The sequence below is a fragment of the Podarcis cretensis genome (genome assembly GCF_951804945.1).
Source record: "Podarcis cretensis genome assembly, chromosome: 10".
NCBI classification, from domain to species: domain Eukaryota; kingdom Metazoa; phylum Chordata; class Lepidosauria; order Squamata; family Lacertidae; genus Podarcis; species Podarcis cretensis.
In genome coordinates this window covers 53,543,632-53,565,746 of record NC_137179.1, presented here as the reverse complement: position 1 = coordinate 53,565,746, position 22,115 = coordinate 53,543,632, and the positions used below count along the sequence as shown (strand labels likewise).

General features: G+C 41.8%; 1 protein-coding gene across 5 annotated transcripts in view; it reads left to right on the top strand.

Moving 5' to 3' along the window:
• The window catches only part of DOCK4 (dedicator of cytokinesis 4), a 265,492-nt gene that overhangs the window by 220,794 nt on the left and 22,583 nt on the right, over positions 1-22,115 (top strand). For all 5 annotated transcript variants that reach the window (XM_079994015.1, XM_079994018.1, XM_079994016.1 and 2 more), the window contains 7 exons: positions 3,846-3,906; positions 7,651-7,744; positions 10,926-11,074; positions 13,966-14,052; positions 14,951-15,055; positions 18,776-18,917; positions 20,389-20,555. In XM_079994015.1, the coding sequence (XP_079850141.1) occupies positions 3,846-3,906; positions 7,651-7,744; positions 10,926-11,074; positions 13,966-14,052; positions 14,951-15,055; positions 18,776-18,917; positions 20,389-20,555 (805 nt within the window). The remainder of the gene's footprint in view (positions 1-3,845; positions 3,907-7,650; positions 7,745-10,925; positions 11,075-13,965; positions 14,053-14,950; positions 15,056-18,775; positions 18,918-20,388; positions 20,556-22,115) is intronic.

Sequence of the window (22,115 nt, the reverse complement as noted above, 5' to 3'; positions counted from 1 at the left end):
CTCTTATGCTAGTGCAAATCAGTCTCATGTCGCACGAATGTGCACCTCAGCTGTGCACTAGGTCTGATGGTATTACATCAGGCATATTGCCAGTGTCAGGTTGGGTCTTACTGCGCATCTTCTGATGGATCCTGTACGGGATGGATTGCAACCCCCTCCTCACTTTTGACATCCGTAGGAGCTGTGGCAACAGACACAGCCAAGAATCGAGGACGAATTGTCTTAGGTTCTGCACATTTGGCATAGAGAGAGGCCATCTGTGGCCTGAAAACACGATGGCAACTAGACAGAGCAGACGAAAGATGTAGGAGGCAGGTAGCGCTAGTCTAAATTTTTCATGTAAGCCACAGATCACTTGAATCCAAAGAAAGGAAGAGTCCACATCTGTCCAGCTTTTCCTTTGGTGGTACCAGTCTTGCAGGTGGTCTGTTTAGTTCGATAGCAGTTCCAGGCATTGGGTGAGTGGTGAATAGCATATTGCAGCTCACCTTGCTTTGCAAGGCCTGCTCTCAAAGAAATGCAAAAGATCTCTGGCTGTGCATTTGTTCTTTATATAGTTGTAATCTTTGCAGTGGCCCTGTGCCTCACATCCTTGTTGCAGATTGAGGGGTGGGGTGAGCAGGAATCAGGCTTGCCTAAGGCCCCCTTGAGGGTATATGGCAAAGGCAAGAATCAAATCGCTACCCTGCACCATAACTCCTTTCTACTGCGGGGACTGAGCACAGAAAGATTGGCTGCATTCTTCCTACCTATAACATTCACTTGTGAGCGAGCATTGTTCAGCTCAGTGGGACTTACTTCCATGCCAACATGCTTAGGGCTGGGCTGCGTGTGTTTTTAGATGAGGCCATGCATGAAATTTTCATTGCCAGAACCTAAACACAGGATCATCTTGAAATTCCAGTCCCCTTTCTAATTCTAGACTGTGGGAAGTCTCACTCCATATCCTCCCCCCCCCCTTTTGGTTTTGCATTTTTATAACAATATTTTTTATTGATTTTCATTAAATAATGCACAAAAGGAGATACATTGAGTTTCCCCTTTTCTCCAAACTTCTTCCCTCCCTCCCACAGAACAGCTCACTCCATATCCTTGAAAGAGGACGATCTGAACCATATTTGTTGTCCTTGCTTTCAATTTCACAAGATAGCCAGGTTATTAAAGATTTACAGTGTAGATTCAGAAAGATGCTTGGGTATATATGGTGGGATTTATATTATTATTAAACAAACAAACAAAGCTAGTGCATGTATATGGTGCTTTACAGAGGAGGAGAGGATCTGTTCTTACCACTTAGGTCTTCCAGTTGACAGGGGTAGAACAAATTCTTGCCCATGGACCCATTGTTTAGTATCATAGCCCCACTAGCTTGGACAAAAAGAGAGATGATTTAGGATGGAAGCTGCAGTGTATCCTTCTGGGGCTGGGTTTCCCAAACATGGATATCCAGATGTTTTTGGACTACAACTCCCATCATCCTTAGCTAGCAGGACTAGTGTTCAGGGATGATGGGAATTGCAGTCCAAAAGCAGCTGGAAACCCAAGTTTGGAAAACCCTGTTGTAAGCCATGGGTGGGGAATCTTTCTTAGCCCAATGGATGAATTCTTGTTTCAGCAACCTTACGGATGACATGTGCCAGTGGTGGCCAGAGTCAGAGGCAAAAAAATATGTGGAGCAACAAATGTCGAATTTACTTTTGTACAGTAGGTTAGACAAGCGGATTGGCAAGGCAGCTACAGCAATGGCTGAGATAATGTCGTGCTAAAGACCAATACCAAGATGAAGGTTTACCGGGCTTGTGTGTTGAGCACACTGCTTTATGGAACTTACACTGGGCAGGAGCAATGCCTCATTGCCTTCCATATGTTCAGTGTCAGCAAGATTTTGGGGATCACATGGCAGGACAGTGCCTCAAACAAAGATGTGCTCTTCAAAGCCCACATTCTCAACATGTTTACACTTCTGTCTCAGCGACATCTACACTGGCTTGGTCATGTACGCAGAGTGTATGATGGCAGGATCCCCAAGGTTGTGCTTTACAGGGAGCTGGCTTCAGGCACCAAACCCATTGGCAGACCAACTCTGTGTTATAAAGATGTCTGCAGACATGACATGAAGGCTGGCAACATTAGCCCCACAGTGTGGGAATCCCTTGCAGATAATCACAGTGCCTGGAGACCGTCATTCATGCATCCACAGCAGTGATCAGAGGAGAAATGACTTCCGCGAGGAGCACAGAGAGAAGAAACACAGTAGTGTAACTGTAACAGAGAAACCAGACGCCTTTGTCTTCCCCCGGCTGCAATGAAACATTTCTCTACCATATTGGACTCTACAACCACAGCAGGTGCTGAAACTCTCCAATGGTTTGACCCCGATGGTGCACTCTTCTATTGTCTCTTCTATTGTTGCAACAACAACAACAACAACACCCCTCATTGTATTTTACCCTGGAATGCAAGAAACATGGTCAGAGTTCCAGGACACATTCCAGCCAGCCAAAGCATTCATGAAAAGTGTGATTCATGGTCATTGAGGGTTATGGCCTGTGTTAAAGGTAAAGGACCCTTGGATGGTTAAGTCCAGTCAAAGGTGGCTATGGCGTTGTGGCGCTCATCTTGCTTTCAGGCCAAGGGAGCTGGCGTTTGTCCACAGACAGCTTTCTGGATCATGTGTCCAGCATGACTAAACCGTTTCTGGCGCAATGGGACACCGCGACGGAAACCAGAGCACACAGAAACGCTATTTACCTTCCCAACACAACGGTGCCTGTTTATCTACTTGCACTGTGTGCTTTCGAACTGCTAGGTTGGCAGGAGCTGGGACAGAGCAATGGGAGCTCACTCCACTGCAGGGATTCGAACCACCAACCTTCCAGTCAGCAAGCCCAAAAGGCTCAGTGGTTTAGACCACAGCACCACCCATGTCCTGTGGAGATGCATTGTGGCTAGGGAAGCGTGTGTCTTGGAAAAGATCCCAGGAGAGGCATGGAGAGCTTCATTTATGCCCCAAACTTGAGGTTCCCCACCTCTGCTCCACAGCAACCAATTGGCATTCCCCTGTTTCATCCAGTTCTGCCAGAACTCCATCCTTTTAATTCCTTTGCTCTATTCATTGACTGTGGAGGAGCAGCCTGAAGTGCTGGGACTACAAACACTGCCCTGGGTCACTTTGTCATCTCCTCACACTGATTGTGGAGCAGCTCAGGCTCGAAGCCTGAATCTCCAGGCTGGCCAGAGGCATTGGACTCAGATAGGGAATGACTCTATTCTGCCAATATCTGAACTCATTTACTTTTCACATTTAGATTACCATCTCACCTGGTTGTAGTGGGAGGCTCTCAGAGGCACTCTGAATTTTATTGCTTCACGTGTTTTAGAGCTCAAATCTGGCATTGAAAAACAATTTTGGAGCAATACCTGCTGGTTCTGGGGCTGAACACACTAGAGCTTTGGCTCACATTAATCCACATACCTGCAATTGTTTGTTCTCTGTGGGTCATTGGCCCTTGATAGGAAAAAAAAAGTGTCCCACTCCTGATCTATACAACAGATGAAGGGCAGATAATCAAGACAGAAACGGACAAGGGATTTTTGCAGATATTGCATTTACAGTTTAAGGTTGATTTACCCTGAACTATGCTTTGGTCCTCAGAGATCTTATCTTGCATTAGGCTTCATAGTGAGAGTACTAGCTGACATATATTCTTGAATCAAATAGTGTTTTTGAGGCAGTTAATAACAGAATTTATTTGGGATACATCGTTTTATCTAACATGCATAATTAATTCTTCTGCGCATGATTTGCTCTGTTTTTTAAAACAATATTTTTTTAACCCCTCCAGGGACTGCATGAAAATGGGTGAAGTGGATGGCAAAAAGATTGGCTGCACGGTCAGCTTGCTGGTGCGTATCTCTTTCTTTTGAGAGATCTTAACTATGTCACTTTAAGGATCCGAATGTTTAGATAAGGAGCGTGTTTTTAATAGCTTACTTTCCAAACTGGGATTTAAAAGTACGCTTTCCACTGCATAATTAATGAATTCAAAACCTATTACGGAATCATGAAGTATTCATGTTGCATTTGAATATATATTGATAAGCCTGCTAGAATTTCCGCCATTGGCGGCTGGCTCTGCCCCCAGCTGCAGGGCACTTGCGCCGCTCCGTGCACCCGAACGGCTACCCCGCGCCTGGGAGGGCACCCTCTGTGCCCAGCCCCCCTCAGGAGTGTGCCCGCCCTGGACAGTGCAGGGAAATGCTCCTCCACTGAATTTGCTAGTGCCTTGGAACTATGCAGGGCAGCTTATAACAATTTAAAATCATAATGCCATAAAATAGGATTAAAAACACCACATTGAATTCAAGGCATTAAAATGCATTGAAAATAAAATAAAGGCAGAAACCACAGAAATAAAATGGCATTCACAGCGGATACTTAGCAGGCAAAAGCCTGCCCGTGTAACAATATTTTTACCAATTGGCACAGAGCAAGAGACGAGACCCTTTGTGCTTCGTAAAGTCAAGCCTTCCACAATACTGGGTGCAGCCCTGGAAAGGTGCTATCTCTCCTTGCATATACACTTACCTGAGTGAACTCAATGAGGCTTACTTCTGAGTAGACATGTGTGATTGCTCCTCCATTAATTTATTTATTTCCTCAAACTTACACACTGCTTGGCTGTAAAAAACAAAACAAAACACCACCTTAAAGATAAAGCAATAAAATCAAGAAAAATTCAAAACATTCAAAAATTAAAATACTAAAAGAGATTCAAATTGCCTCAACTTTCTAAGCACAGTTAATATAACAAATGTCAGCAAAACCATACCAGCCCATACTATGTGCACATATCAGCCTGCCAAAAGCTCCATGAAAATGGGCTGTAAACCATTTTTTCACCAATGGTGGACCAGTAAACTTTGGAGCTGAGTGGGGATTTTTTTTTTTGTCCGAGGTTCCAAATCCAGACCTACCACTGCTGCTTTACCAATTGCAGAAATAGATGGTGGCCCCTTCCAATCTCCAAGTCATTATTTGCATCCTAATGTCCACAGAAATACATATCTTTCATCCAAAAGGAATTTCTTTGCCATGAGTACAGGAGCTGGAGTAAAGGAACTCAGTGGAGACTGTTACTGAGAAGCCCGAACTTTTGCCTTTTATATGAAGAGCCAAATAGGCTCTTAACCATTTTCTTAACAGCAAGAGCTTGTCAGGTTAAGAAAAATGTCACCTTGGTGACACTTTAATTGCAAGTTGTTGTTTCTTTTTTATTTATCCATGGGCTCAGGCTGCTCTATTCTTTTCATCTCTCTGCCTCGAAAACCATCAATGTGGACTGTACTTTACCATTCACAATACTTAACGAAAATGTATCCACATGCCTCAGATTAGATTCCCCTGATGTGCATGTAGGCATGGCTTTACAATCCAGCAAATCCCTTTTGAATGCATCTGTGGTATTGCACTTCACCAGAGTCCTTGACCTCTGCAGTTCTGCTTCACTCAAACATGGTGATGCGTAGCTTCTTCCCACCAATGCTGCTTTCGATGCTTTGCATTGCTGTTTGTGTCTGACGTAGATCCTATGTGAAAGGGAAATTTCTGTTAATATCACCAGATGGAGTGATAAGTCATTGATCTTTCAAAGCATTCAGTTTGGGGAGGAAGGATGAAAGAATCTGTCTTTTGAAGACAAATAGCATTTAAATAACTAGGATGGCCATATGCAAATTGCCAAAAAGGAGGAAATGTATCATTGCAAAAGAGGACACACATTTGCATGAAATTTGCAAATGCTTATTTATAGATAAGTCTTCAAATAGAGGCCTAGCAGCACACATGACCACTCTATTCAACACATTTAGACCCATACTTTGAATGTGTTTTCTACATCCCCCTTCCCTTTCCTCTAGGCAAGGTGGTCCATGAAGAGTTTGCTATGGGATTTTCTTATGTTATGATTTTGCCCAGACTAGTGCTATTGACTACTTTGTCTACAAATAAAACAACTGCATTCTCTGTAATGGGATTGGACTAAATGAGTTGAGGTGCTGTGCTTTGATTCTTGCAGAGTTAGAACTAGCTGTGTCTAACATATACCATCTCTGAGAAAATATGCTTGTTTTTTCTGTGAAGGCTGATTCATACATGCAAGTCTTTGATCCAGTTTGTACATCACATTAAACCACAGCTAAAAACAAACTCTGGCTTGTTTTCTGATTGTGTTGACAGGAGCAGGGAAGAAGTGGAATGATACTTTTTTAGCAATGTGCACCAGCACCCTGCGCATTCACATTATTTGCCTACTGTAGAGGAATATTCGTGTAAAAGCAAACTCAATGTACAAAATCTGAGAAACCCAAGACCCTATTTGAACAAATCCCTATGCAAAAAGTGGATATACCTGGTGTGGGAGTGTTTCCTTTCCACAACGCAGACAAGGCACATTTGCCTATTTTTGTTTTCTTCCAAACATTCTTGTCTGGATATAACAGTTAGGTATAAATTCCAATATACATAAGTCCCACTTGGGACAACTATGTGATTTGAGCCTACTATGTATGCTGCTTTCAGCCTCAAGGAACCATTATTTTTTCTAATCCTTGAAAATCCAGTGTGTCCAAAGGTAGTACAAACTCATTCAAACCATACCCATACAGATTTCGCATTCCAACTTAGCTGAGACTCAGATGCCGTTTTAAACTATCTGTATTCAAAATGGCTGCATCTCCAGATTAGGTGTTTAATATTGTTTCCCTGAACACCTCTTTTCTTGAGGGGTATCTGATTATTAAAATGTATGCACATTTGTTAAATACAAAAACTATACAAATACATTTATTTTAAAACGTAAACTCCATCACCCTAGCTTCATTGATTTCTCACAGTGACTAAGAACACAATATAAAGAGTAGAAGAAGAAAAAAGCAAGTATCAGTTTGAAATTCACAGATAATTGTTTAAAATGTAATGCCCCCTGTGAAATATTTTGTCACAGATTAGGAACACTGAATCATAATTAAGTTTTTCCATTTTCAAGGTTGGAGCACTAGCGATGACTAAATGAACTATCTTTATCTTTCTCAGTCTCTTTATTTACAACATTATACTAATATCAATGTGTAATGAGGTACCAATTGGCAGTTATTCTGGCATTGTATGTAATAAAAAGCAACAGGGATATGTATAGCAGATGTCCCACACTATGGATAACAGAAGCTAGATTTTACCCAGTGCACAGAGGTAAACAAACCCGTGGAAAATAATTACCCATAAGAATCAATGCAGATTTCTGAAAATATACCGTACATTTTGCAGCATCATTGGACCCCATTCCCAACTCCTTACTCATATGTTTTAATTTATTTTGTTACCAATATAACCTATCACACATTTTCATCTTTTTTTTACATTTTCATCTTTTTTTTAAGTAACACCTTTTTTTGTTTTAAAAGACTAAAATGACTGCTTGAGATTCATCACAACATTTCACAAAAATGCTTTTTTTTCCTGATTCCAAAGCTTTTCTGCTATCTGATAAGGAATGGTTTTCAAGAGAGAGAGAAAGATCAGAGATAGGATAAAAGGCAGAGATAATGTCGTCTTTTATAAATATCATGCATTGCAATGTGTTTTTATTCCAGAATTTTTACAAGACAGAATTGAATAAGGAGGAGATGTATATTCGATATATACATAAACTGTATGATCTGCACCTTAAAGCACAAAACTTCACAGGTAAATAATTCACCAAATAATCCTGGTAACAGTATATGTTTTGAGACATGGATGCAGATTAGTGGAATAAATAGGTGCAGGAATTCCTTCTGTGTCTCAAGCTGGTGTTTTCTGGAAAAAGCTGGATATAGCAAGGCAGAGTCATGGACGCCTTCATGGGAACTGATCTTACCTTCTCAGATATGCCTTCAAGTTGGTAGTATCTCCAAAGCTCTATAGATTTCAATCCCTAGTTCGGATGCAAAAGATGGTTTGACTGCAGAGGTAGTAGCAGGAGCAAGCCCCCCAAATATTATGCTTGAGGCAGAGCAACAAATCGTGCCTGCTCTTCCTGCATGCAAGTTGAGGTACTTTGTATACAAGGTCAGTTAACTTGTGGGGGGAAATTCCACAAGCGCCTCCACCCTCCCTGGCAGTAAAAAAATACAATATTAAATAGCTCAACCATTCTCTGCCTTTTTATGATATCCAAAGCCAGCTGCCTAGGGTGGCCTCCTCAGTGGATGGGCCTGCCTTGAGTAAGAACAACCTTTAGTTTGCTCAGGACCAAACGGGAGGGAACTCTTGGCACCTTCCAACTCTAGTGTGAAGCATTGAGAATCTTGCATCTGACCACCTAAGGCACCAACCTGTAACATAAGAAGCTAACAGGAGCATTAAGGCCTGTGTAATAGGGGCCTCTCTTTAGGTGAGACATGTAGTCACTTGTACCTGTACTGCAGCAGGTCCTCATTTGGAAAGTGAGTAATCTTTTCCTGGCAGACTCAGCTGCCAGGTCTTCCTTTGCTTAAACAAAAAATGGAAATGGAGTAGAAATGATCCCACATCAGAAGTGACTTTGTTTATCAGCATCCCTTGATATTGAGAACGTGCTCCCTGGAATCAAAGTGATTTACTTTTACCATTAAGCGTACCATCCCAGTACATTTCCGGGCACTATTCAGAGTGTTGGTGCTGACATTTAAAGCCCTAAACGGCCTCGGTCCAGTATACCTGAAGGAGCGTCTCCACCCCCATCGTCCAGCCCGGACACTGAGGTCCAGCTCCAAGGGCCTTCTGACAGTTCCCTCACTGCAAGAAGTGAGGTTACAGGGAACCAGACAGAGGGCCTTCTCGGTAGTGGCACCCGCCCTGTGGAACGCCCTTCAGATGTCAAGGCAATAAGCAACTATTTTACTTTTTAAAGACATCTGAAGGTAGCCCTGTATTGGGAAGTTTAAAATGTTTGATGCTGTATTGTTTTTAATATTCGGTTGGAAGCTGCCCAGAGTGGGCTGGGTATAAATAAATTATTATTATTAGTAGTATTAGTATTAGTATATCAAGATTATTAGTGATCTTTGTTGGAGAGAAATGATGTAATTGAAATCCATAGATGCTGCTGGTTTTGCATGATTGTATCTGTTTTTTCTCTCTCCCCTGGCTAGTGTTACATGCCAATAATTCTTGGCAAAACCCACTCCTTTTTAATGTCAAGTTTAAATCTTCCCTCGAACAGCTGGCAGCCAATGCTGCTCCTTGGTGACAATTGCAAATTGGGTTGCTAAGCATCGTGGATGTGTTTTCAAGAGACCATGTCTGCAGCTGATGCTTAAACAGCAGCAGGGCTTGATACATTTAACCTAGAGTGTGCTGGTGTGCTCCCTTCTGAGAACTGATATTTATCGATTTGCAGTCTTTATTTCTTATAAACTTTCTGACCTTCTACCAAGAGAACGTTGCTTTTCACAGCATGATTTCCTCCGGTTAGGTTTCCTTGGGATTTATTTTCCTGTATGGGGATTTGTATAACTGTCAGTTGTTTCTTTAGTATGAGTAATATTCAAAACAGAAATCTGGTGGGTTGAGAAATCTGCTGATCTGCATATCAGTGTATGGCCTGCAGTCCCCTTGAAGAGTCAGGTTGAGTATATACAAGTATATACTCCAGACTGTTGGGTATCGGAGCAGTTGTGTTTTTTACTTTTTTTTCCTATGGTGGCTTCTTATCTGCGGAACTCTATCTCCCTGGAAACCCATGTAGCTACAGCATTACTGATTTGTTTAAAAACAAACTCCCATGACATTTTTATTTCAACCTGTGTTTTATAGGTAAATCTGCTATGGATTAATTGGTACTACTAATTTTTAAGGTGCAAAATGTTTTGTTTTTTTTCAAATTGAATGAGTTTATTTACTATTGTTATCCTTCTGAATTTTTGAATATTGCCATGAAAGAGAAATGGTTCTCTGAAAGGTTCTTGCATAACTTGCTTGTTACATCATAGCACACGAGAGGCTTGCAGATTTCTTTTTTCATTTTTAGTATGCATGCCAGAGACTGTATGGGAGATTGCCGTGGCATCTCTTCATTGCCCATGCATGTGTATGTCTCTGGTTAGATAGATAGATAGATAGATAGATAGATAGATAGATAGATGATAGATATAGATAGATAGCCCTAAATACAAAACAGTTAATTAATTGATACCATTTAATTTATCAATATTATTCTCTGGAGGTTCCAAGATAGGGCAGTCTTGAATGATCAAGTATCTCCTCTGATAACAAGGCAGCACGGTTGTCAAGAAAATGACACCACGTGGGAAGTCCACATGCAACCACAGATAAGGGTACCTAGCTGTTGGAGGGCTCTCTGAGAAATGCAAACTGTTGGTAGCTCCTGGCTACCTGCCCAGACATTCCAGGTGTTTGGGCCTCTCATCAAGAAGAACCTACTGATTAACACGGACAGTGTGTTAAAAGCTTGCAAGATCAACGTCTCTGCAAAGGGTAGCCCACAAGATGTGGGCAGAACAGCACCTGGTATCTTTGAAAGTGGCGCATAGAAAATGCAACTGTGGGCTTGTTCAGTCCAGCAATCAGTGAGCAAGATCTTTACCCAGATCTATTCTAGTGAATCTGCAGCAGATTTGAGGACACCCACCCACACCCCGCCAATTGATCTGTGTGCCTCAAAGGTGAATCAGGCACCTTGGTTCTATTTATACTTCTGTTGTCCACCAGCCTTTGGCATGGATGCCCTAAGCAGGCTGGCCCATGAAACTGTTATATATATTTCCTCCAGTGTGTCTGTTTTCCGGGCAAGAGCTGAAATGATCAGTTCTGCTTGCCTGTGCCATTTGTCATGAAAATATGCGCCCACTAAATTTTATTCCTGTTTACTTCTAACACCCAACAGAGGCTGCATACACACTCTTGCTGTATGACGAGCTGTTGGAATGGTCAGAACGGCCACTGAGAGAGTTTCTGAACTATCCCATGCAGACCGAGTGGCAGCGCAAAGAATACCTTCATCTCACTATCATCCAGAACTTTGACAGGGGAAAAGTAAGTGGGTTTTTTGGTGGTGGTGTTTTCTGTTTGTTTTCTTATTAAACCAAACTGATTCTTAATCATGGTTTGCAGTCAATATATTTTGCACTGCTGATTGATTAAATAACACTTTTCTATACAACGTGAGTTGTCCTTTAAAAAAAATATTCTCATATGAAATCTGAGGTTGGACATTGCTATGCCTCTTAAATGCCTTTTCTGGAGTTATTTAAGCAGGAGCCAGTGGTTTCACCCTGCATTAAGGAGACTGCATTGAACAAGGAGTTGGGCTAGTTGACATCCGCCATCCTTTCCAGTGTTATTAATCAATTCTATAGAACATTTCAGCACACACCTGTTTTTAATCTCATTTAAGTGATGCAACCATATGTTTAAACCGAGTGTTTTTTTAAAATATTTATATTTTATTGAAGTGATTTCAATTAAAAGAAATAAATTGATATAGAAAAAAGAAGGAAAGGTGAGGGGGAGAAAACAACAAAGATACATATTTTTATTATTTTGTGTGTGTGTGTGTGTGTGTGTGTGTGTATGCAAAAATGCAATATATGATGTTCCCATACATTTTTATATAAATTGGTATAGTGTTACACTCATGCAAATGTTAATAGTCTACTACATTTTGTATAAAGTCCATGCAGTGGTATCTCGGTTTAAGAGCAGCCCTGTTTACGAGCTATTCGGTTAATGAACTCCGCAAAACCGGAAGTTGTGTCCTGGTTTGTGAGCTTTACCTCGGTCTAAGAATGGAATCCAAATGGTGGAAGGCTCCAGCGGCAGGAGGCCTCATTAGGGAAAGTGCGCCTCAGTTTAAGAACGGTTTTTGTTTATGAACGGACTTCCGGAATGGATTAAGTTCATAAACCGAGGTACCACTGTATATATTATCCTATTTATCCAAGCGTAGTCTGCGCCTGGAAGCAGTCCATTCATAGCTTGCTTAAACTGACTGTTTGCACATTAGCAAGCATCTTGGCCAGTTTGCCTAGCTGAAAACTGGTACAGGTTTAAAGTTTGTGTATTCCCCACGGCATGGATAGATTTTTGAATATATTTGATTTAATGACCATATTTCGATTGGATATTTAGTTTTTGTTGTGTTGTTTTCAAAGGAGAGCAATGCTGCAGGTTTCAAATGGCCACGAAGCCTTGGGGAGTCTGTTTCTTGATGAGCACATCCCATGTGCTATCGAGATGGCTACTAGCCATGATGGCTGTGCTCTGCCTCAACTGTTGAAGGCAGTAATACTTCTGAATACCAGTTGCTGGAATCCACAGGAAGAGCGAGGGCTCTTGCAGTTGGTCCCTTACCTTTCTCTGCCCAATCTGGCCACAGTGATCCATGCGATGGTCCATGCGACCTCCAAGCTTGATTATTGTAATTCGCTCTATGCAGGGATGCCCTTGAAGCTGACTCAGAAACTGCAGCAAGTGCAGAATACCGTGGCGAGGCTCCTTGCCGCGGGATCACATTCATCCAGTGCTTTACCAACTGCACTGGCTCCCGGTGGAGTACAGGGTCAGGTTTAAGGTGCTGGTTTTGACCTTTAAAGCCCTATGTGGCTTAGGACCCTCATATCTACGGGACTGCCTCTCCTGGTATGCCCCGCGGAGGACCTTAAGGTCCACAAATAACAACACTTTGGAAGTCCCGAGCCCCAAGGAGCTTAGATTGGCCGCAACCAGGGCCAGAGCCTTTTTAGTTCTGGCCCTAGCCTGGTGGAATGCTCTGTCTCAAGAGACTAGGGCCCTGTGGGATTTGACATCTTTCTACAGGGCCTGCAAGACGGAGCTGTTCTGCCTGGCCTTTGGGCTGGACTCATTCTAACCCCACCCCCATTTATTTTTTTGATAGAACCCCTTATATGGGATTTTATATATGAATTTTCCCTCGGCTCTTTTTGCTGGCCCATGTAGGACCAGCATGGATAGTTGGCCCCAGTGAATATTTGATGTTTTCTCCCCTTCTGGCTTTGAGCTATAGGCTACCACTAAAACGAGGCTGCATTTTAAACTGTATTCTAACTTATATTTTAATCAGCTGTTTGTTGGGGGGTTTCTTGGTTTTTTAAAAGTTTTTACTATATTTATATTCGGTGTTAGCCACCCTGAGCCTGGTCTTGGCTGGGTATAAATAAAAAATTATTATAATATTATATATTATTGCGCTTTCCCATAGGCATCTGACTGGCCACTGTGACATGGTTTGTTTGGAGAGAAGCCTTGGTTCACACATTGCTCTGGCTTGTTTCCTTCCCAGCACAGCAGCCAGGAGTAGGATAGGAGAAAAGCAGTATTGTGAGTTAAACCATAGTCTATTTTAAGCTATGGTTTAATGTAGTGCGTGAACCAAGCCATTGGCTGAATAGTAATGTATGTACTCACAGTTCTCTCCCACAACTAGCACTGGCAGTAATTGCAGAACTCAAGTTTAACAGACCTAGATTTTAAGAACCCTAAAAGTTCCTATTTGAATAATAGTGCTGTGGAATTGAAACCGAAAAAGAACCTAAGCCCCCCAAAAAGTTCCTATTCTAGGAACGGTACTGAGGAATTGATTCTTGACTGCTGCTGTCATGTGACCAGACGCTTCTTTTGCCATGCATTTTGATGCATGGTAGATGTACAGGGATGATTCAGGTTTATTTTGTACGACAAGTGTGAGTGCAGTTCACCTATCCCAAAAAGGAAGAGGCTTTATAATACCATATTGTCAGTTCTCATAAGCAGCTGTTTTCTGCCTGTTGGTTAATGTTCTCTGAAAGCGCTGGTTAATGCTAGATTGTACTGCCAACTGGGACACTTGAAACTCTGTTTGAAACAACTAAAAAGCATTTAAGAGCCTTCTCTTTGCCGAACATTCCTTTTTTCTTGCTTGTCTACAGTGCTGGGAGAATGGCATTATCTTATGCAGGAAGATCGCTGAGCAGTATGAAAGCTATTACGACTACAGAAACCTCAGCAAGATGCGGGTAATGGAGATAGATATATTTGGCCATTAAGAATCAGTATAAAACTGGCTTTTGTTTAGTCAGCAAGGCAGCAATTTGATTTTTCCCATTGAAACTTTCATGCTGAAACTGTGATGCTCATGTTTTGTTTTGTTTTGTTTTGTTTTGTTTTGACTTAATCTTTTTTTACAACAGGTTCTTACAACCCAGCAATCCCTGTTCTAGCTACATTTGTTATTCTAACATACATGTTTGCCTGGGTCAGATTGCTGCAAAAAAGGAAAGCAGAGACCCTCACACTTCTATGTTATTTTAAAGCCATTTACAAATGGTTCCAATTGTATGCAATTGCAGTGTACTTCCTGTCCTATATTGAGATTAAAATCCTATATATGCTTACCTGAGGTCTTCTGAACTCAATGGGACTTATTTCACCTACTGGCCATGCCCAAACTCTTAAGTAATGTACTTAAAATCCTGGCAAGAGAAGACACGAATCAGGCCAATTCAAGCCAAGAAACATTGTGCCAGGTTGAGGCAGGATTATACTTTGCATTTGCCAAGCACCATCGACTTCAATACTGGTCTCTATTTCAACTCTAATTTATTTTTTAAACCGCAGTACAATGCTGCCTTCCACATTGATTATGTTTAGACTGATGAATCTCTGAACACTAAACCACAATTGTTAAGTAACACTTTCGTTAATTCTACAAACACTGTGCTACCCCCTCATGTTCAATTTGTCCTCCTGTCTATACAAATCCAGTTGTATATTGAGCAAATGCGGATAAGCACAAGTTGAAAGATACATTCAAGTATCTTTATGTGGGCTGGGGAACTCTCGTTTACCTTGCTTGCATTTTAGCTATTGATATTGCTTATCTGAGTTGTTTATTTTCAATCTGATCTTACTCAGGTGATGGAAGCTTCTTTGTATGATAAAATTATGGATCAACAACGTTTGGAGCCAGAGTTTTTCCGAGTTGGATTCTATGGGAAAAAGTTTCCCTTTTTCTTACGAGTGAGTATATAATGTATCTACTTATGTTGCACTAAGGCCTTCATTCATGACTGAGCTAGCCCAAAACCTTTTGCCTCCTGAAGCAGAGCACTAAATAATGCTCTTTCCCCCAGCTATAAGGTCACACACACACACACACAGCTATAAGGCCATCGTGCTTCACTATGCAGACATAAATTCCTGATTTCATCAATACCGCTAATTCCCACTGCTTAGCAGCTTGGGAAACTACCTTATAGAGAGACCATTGGTCCACCTACCTCAGTATTGCCAATGGTGACTTGGCAGTTGCTCTCCGAACGGTACCTGGAGGTGCTGGGTACTGAATCTGGGACCTTTTGCATGCAAACAGATGCTCTAGCACTGAGCTACAGCCTTTCCCCCAAACATATAGGAATCAGGCTTACAGCAGCTCAGCCTTCTAGGAGCTTAAAGGTGTGTGACAGGGTCAACTGCGATCATGAAGCCTCCCCATTTTAAATGAATAGGAGAGGAACACTCCTCTGTGGTCATTCAGGTCATTGGCATGAACTTCAAGAAGTTCCAACAACCTTTTGTGTCACTGAGGCTATGCCTTCCCTCCATTTCTTCCTCTTTGATTCTGATGTACAGCTTTTATGAGGGGAAAGTGAGCATGCAATCGTCATCCCACCTACCTACTTTATGTAGGCTGCTCTCTCAGTTCTCTCACCATATCACAGATGAAAGTTGGGGGTCCCCACATTGCTGGTTGAGTGCAATGGAATATGCAGACAGACAGACAGACAGACAGACAGACAGACAGACAGACACCCACCCACACACTTACTAAAAGTAACATGAGACATCATATTCTCTTAGGCGTTGTCTTAGAAGCCATTTGATTTTGTTGCAGTGTTTGCCTTCTGTAGTTCCATTAGTCAGTCCATAAACAACAACAGAGGTATTAAATAATTTGAGTTACTTGGGACGGTAAGCCAGTTAGAAGCTCAAATGTGACTAAAGAAGCATCATCCTGCATCCAGATTGCTAATGGGGCTCAGATGGTTGGAAATCATAACACCGGTTCTAGCGTGACTTCACTGCCTTTCAGTACATTTCTGGGCACAGTTGGAAGTGCTGGGTTTGTCCTACGAAGCCTTCCACGGCTCAAGGCCTCATTACTTTCCAGAATGTCTTTCTCCAGATGAACCTGCCTTTACCCTCAGGTCATCATCAGAGGCCCTCCTCTCAGTGGCCCCTGCGGCAAAAGTACAGAGGGTGGCGACTGGACAAAGGAACTTGTCAGGAGTGGTCCACCAGCTGTGAACTTCTCTCTCCAGGATAGCCTGTCTGGTGCAAACATGGTCATCTTTTTGGTCCCGTGCCAAGACTTTGCTTTACTCCCAGGTGTTTGATGGTTGATGCTTTTTCTGCTGCTGAAATTTCATAGTTATTCTTTAGCTGGTTGTCTTAATGGTGGAGCATAGTGTAAGTAGGCTAGAAACTGGAGATTTTAATGTTTGGATATTCGTGCACAATTAATAATTTTGTGTCTTATTGTACATGTTTTCCTATGTTCTGTTTTACTGATGTAAGTTGCCTCGAGACCCTTGAGGTATATGAGGCAGTGGACTAATGAAAGAATAGTGATAAAGAGAACAATAGTAATAATCTTGCAGAGTGATTACATCTGCAGCAATTTACAGGGCCCCTCAAACACAAACGTTTAGATCAATGCCAATTTCTGAATCCTTTTGTAAACCATTCCAGGAATACAAGGTTTACTCGAGGTGTGGTATTTTTATCTCCTTCAAGGAATCTTTTCGGCTCCCATAGCAACATGAAGTGTTTCGATTGTAAATAATAAGAATTCTACGCGGTTCATGCTCCTATAGTTGTCAAGTTGGTAATTGTTTGTGTCTGGTGGTTTTCAAGATAATTGTATCATCAAATCCTAGAGAACCACCATAAAGATGTATGGGGAGAAACCCAGTGAATTGCTTTGCTATGAGAAAAATGTATATATAAAAGGAAGTGCCAAAGGCATATATTATTTACAACACACTGAACGTAGGGAAATTATGTCATATATAGAATTAGTGAGGTTCTTGTGCAAGTGGAGCATTACTGATCTGAGATACAGGGAACTAGAGTGGAAAGAGATCTTTTAGTATCAGTAGCACAACTATTGAGCCATTCATGAGCCTTCCAGATCCTAACGCCAGCAGTGGCTGCTGATCTGGCACAATGGCTAGAAAGGCATTAGAAAAGGCTGTCGCCAGCGAGTGGCAACTGAAGGCAAAGACTCTTAAGAGCAGAGTCATGGGTCCATGGTAGAAGCAAGGGGACTGCTGAATTTAGCACTGCAGATGCACAGCCACTGACAACCTAGGAAAACCCATTGTGGACTTAGCACCGTGTAGATATGTCCATCTCCTGCCTTTGGTGCCTCCACTGCTGCCCCATATGTTTTGCCTTCAAAGACATGGGGAGCTTCCCCCCGTAACTTCAGATCACTGCTCAGTAGTGGTGACCTCTTCCTATCCTTAAAACCCAATGCACTGTCTTACTGTCAAGGAGATGAGTAACTATATAACCTTTAGAAGACATCTGAAGGCAGTCCGCTATAGGGAAGCTTTTTAATGTTCCGTGTCTTATTTTGTTTTTATATATGTTGGAAGCTGCCCAGAGTGGCTGGTGCAACCCAGTCAGATGGGTGGAGGATTGTTGCTGTTGCTGCTGTTGTTTACTTTGTGCAGTTTGTGAGGGGCTTCTTTTGCACTTTGAGTAAAGGCCCTGATAAAGAAAAATAAGATACATTTCCCATAAGGGATATACGACTGGTCTGGCTTGCCTTTATAGTTTAGAAACATGAACAGCAGTCTACAATGAAAACGAGATAAAATATCCACAGTGCTCTAAGAGGTTATTTTTAGTCTTGAAAACTAACCCAGATGCATTCCTATCTTCTTATGGCTCTTTCTCGAGGGGTTTGCAGTACCTACAAAACAGAGTTTCTTTGTTTTGCTTCATTTCGATGGTAAAGAGATGGGAAACAATTGAAAAGAGGGAAAGCAAGTTAGGCTTGGGAGGAGTTCGGAAATCAAGGCACTCTTGAGAAATAAGCTGCAAATGCACTGAGATCATTCCAAGAACAAGAGTCCTCTGAGGAATATATGGAGCTGCCGTATACCAAATCAGCCCATTGGTCAGAATTGACTATACTGAGCTGCAGCAGCTGTCCAGGATTTCAGACATGGAACATTCCCTGCCCTACCTGGAATTGCTGGGGGTTGAACCCTGGGACGTTCTGCATGCAAAACAGGTGCTTTGCCAGTGAGCTACATTCCTTCCCCAGTTCTACAGCACCTCTGGATATTTTCATCTTTATAGTTTGTTGCCAGTTTTTATGCTTTCTTTTGCAAATTATGCGTTTGGAAATAAGATCACTCTCTTCTTAAAACCATCTGTATTTTTAAGAACTGTTTTCTTATGCAACGATCACGAAGAATATCACATGGTGCAAAAGGTGTGATTACATGTAATAACTAAAACTACACACAGTCTGACAAAAAAGGGAATGGAATAAGGGGAATTACAAAGCTTCTTGACTATGACAGTGAAAATGCTTTCAGTGTTTTTTATTTCTAATTTGGGGTGGGGAGGAAACACCTTTGTGAATTATCTTACTGGCTAATGGTAGCCTCTTTTTTGTTGTCGCTGTTTTCACGTAACTCACTTTGCTTTTATTCCTCCCAGAACAAAGAATTTGTTTGCCGAGGGCATGACTATGAGCGTTTGGAGGCTTTTCAACAGCGGATGCTGAACGAGTTTCCACATGCCATTGCTATGCAACATGCCAATCAACCCGATGAAACCATCTTTCAAGCTGAAGCACAGTGTATCCACTCGGTTGACAGTACAGTTTGCCTGCCTTAATGCACACAGTTTCACCTGTAGCATGGTTGAAATGAATGAAATTCCTCCAAAAGCCCACTTTAGCAGTGCCGGTGCAAAGGATGGCTTTTTCTGACAGAAGTATGGAAATAATGAAATCACATATACTAGCAGTTAGATCACCTGTTCATTATTAGCTTGCATGCTCCCCCTACCCCTTGGTGTAATCAAAGGAAAACCACTGTTAGCATTGGTGAAGATGAAATGAACATTTTTTCTATTAGTTATTGTGATGGGATGATGAGCTGCTTGTGCGTAAAGCTTAGTCCCTCAGAGTTTGGCCTGGTTATCAAAGCTCTGTCTATAGCGGAGCCCCTTAAACATGACTCCCTCAATCGCTGGCAGAATCCGACAGTGGGCGTTTGCGGAAACGCTTCCAGCATAGAAGCTCCTTAACGGAAACGTGTCTTCGGGATTCTCGGCGCGACAGTTTCCGGCGAGGGGTGGGTGTCCCTATAGGAGGTCCTGAAACTTCCCCACTGTTTTCGCTGGAAGTCTCTCTGAGCCATCCCTCCGATTCACTTTCCCTTGGAGCTCCTTCTCTCCCCCTGCTGGTTCCCTCCTCTGCTGCCGAGTCTCTCCTAACCTCCGTGAGCCCTTCCACCGCCTGCCCTTCCGATGGCAGTTCCCTGACAGTTATGATGACCATGTTGTCAAGACAGAGCAAGACAGAGAAACAAGAGAGAGGTATTTAGGAGCGCAAAACTAAAGGGGCAGCCCTCCCATAGCCTGATGGGACCAAACATGCTCAGTGGCTGCATAATTATATTTTGGGGAAGGGGAATGGAATAGCATATCCTGAAAGAAGTTGTGTCTGGTTGACTGAGACGCTGGAGAGAAGCACTCCACATGGCACCATTTTGTTGTCCCAGTTGTGGTGTTATATTTAAAAATCCATGGTGCCGCTGTTTGTGGACCCTATCTAAGCTTTTGCAAACTAGAATACTCACAGCTATGAATATCTGTTATTTCATTATGTTGCTTGTGCACTAGACTGCGAAGAATCGTGGGATTCCTATAATTCTTTCTTAACAGGAAGTCACACTTGATTCCACTGATATCATTACCCATTTCATGAATCTGGGTGGGGTTTTAAACAAAAACCATGGGAACTATATTTCCTGTGCTACCTAGTGACCACAAAACACTAAGACTCATTGCAAACGTTTCCATTGTGAGCATTCTCCACTGTCATTAGGTAAATTTTGGAATGGAAAGTGGGTGAGGGCTTGTGGTGGAAGCTTCTGATATCATAATAAGGGCTCAACGTTTATATTTTGTTTTCAAATGGCAAATACATATCGTTTGTACGAACCTTCGTTTGTACTATAGAGTCCTTCCTTCTAGTGAAAAGGGTCATCTGTTTAGCTTTGCTGGTTGGAAAGTTGGCTTTGACCTTAACACGTTACACATAGACCTGCAAATTTATGCCGTGACACCAATTCCAGAAAGCCAGGAAGTGCTGCAAAGAGAAGGCATTCCAGATAACATCAAAAGTTTTTATAAAGTGAATCACATCTGGCGATTCCGATATGATAGGCCATTCCACAAAGGGACCAAAGACAAGGACAATGAATTCAAGGTATGATGTTTCCTCAGTTCTGGTTGATTTTAATTGGTTGGGCATGCTCAGGTTGTTTTTAATTCCTACCGCCTTTCTGGAATGAAGCGTTGGCCCCAATTCTCATGGCGCTATATAGGCCATTTAATTCATACTCTGCCCATGTACTTCAAGAGTGCATACCACAGATATGAGGCTAAACAAATATCAGAGAGATTGGTTTGTACTGTGCAGCAATTGTCACCAGATAATTAATCCTGCTGTTCTGGAAGGCAGTGAGGCCTGGAGATTTATGTCTAATTGACATAGCTGCAAAAGAGAGAATAACCTATTTAGAAACTCTGGAAAAGTTTCAAAATATTTGGCAGGGATTCCTTGAGCTATTTCAAGTTTATCAAAACCGTTAGTTTATTGGAAAATGTACAACAATTGATTTCATCTTTGTATGGCTGGGGTTCCATTTGTTTTATTTCCTCCTTCTGCTCTTTCCTCTTTTTCTTTCTTTTCATTTTGGTCTGTGGATTTCTGGTTGTTATTATTATCCAATTTTCCCTGAAATTTGATGTTCCATTTAGCAGGGATGGGTTGTCTATTAGGAGAAAAGCAGTGGTGGAGGGACGAGGATGACTCGTAGGTTGATTGTGGATGAAAGAAAAATTTATAGTTGTGGGCTTTTGTGAAATTAATGTTTATGGACATCTTGCATGTGGCTTTTAAAAACCCCAACAGTTGCCTTTTGAAATGCCCCCTATGTGTGTGTGTATGTGTTCAAATTCAAAGCCTCCTTGGTATACAGAACTCCCCCCCCCCCCCGCATTGTATCCGGTGTGAGATTTTTCACTCATAAATATAAACTTCCCATTATATTTTTTGGTTTGCATCAATTACTGATGAGAATCCAAGGATAACTTTCTATAAACTGCTTTGAGGGTTCTTTTTTGTTTACTGTTTACAGTGAAACAATATATAAAATTTTATGAAATAAATGGAGACCAGATAACATTGGCTGAATATTTTCTCTTCCTACATACGTATTTTTTGCACCATAACACTCACTTTTTTCCTCCTAGAAAGTAAGGGGAAATGTCTGTGCGTGTTATGGAGCGAATGCCTGCGGGTGGCGGGGGGGATCTGCTGCAGTCGTGAGCAGAGGATCCATGGTTCCCCTTCCTTCCCTCCTCCGTGGTTACAAAGCATGGATCCACATGGATCCTCAGGATTTTTGCATTGGGCTACTCCAAACTCACTGTCAGATCACATGTCTGTGGCCACAGCATGAACCACAAAAATCATATATCCACTATTTCTTTTAGAATATTTTTTTTCTTGTTTTCCTCCTCTAAAAACTACATGCGTGTTATGGTCTGGTGCGTGTTATAGAGCGAAAAATACGGTACTTCTGGGGGGGGGGACCTATTATCAATTTATTTATCAATTATCAATTACCTATTATCAATTACCTCTGTCCATGCAATGCCTATTATCAATGACCTATTATCAATGACCTATTATTATTATTATTAAAATTACCTATTATCAATTTATTCTGGGGGGGGGGGAGAACCTATTATCAATTTGTTT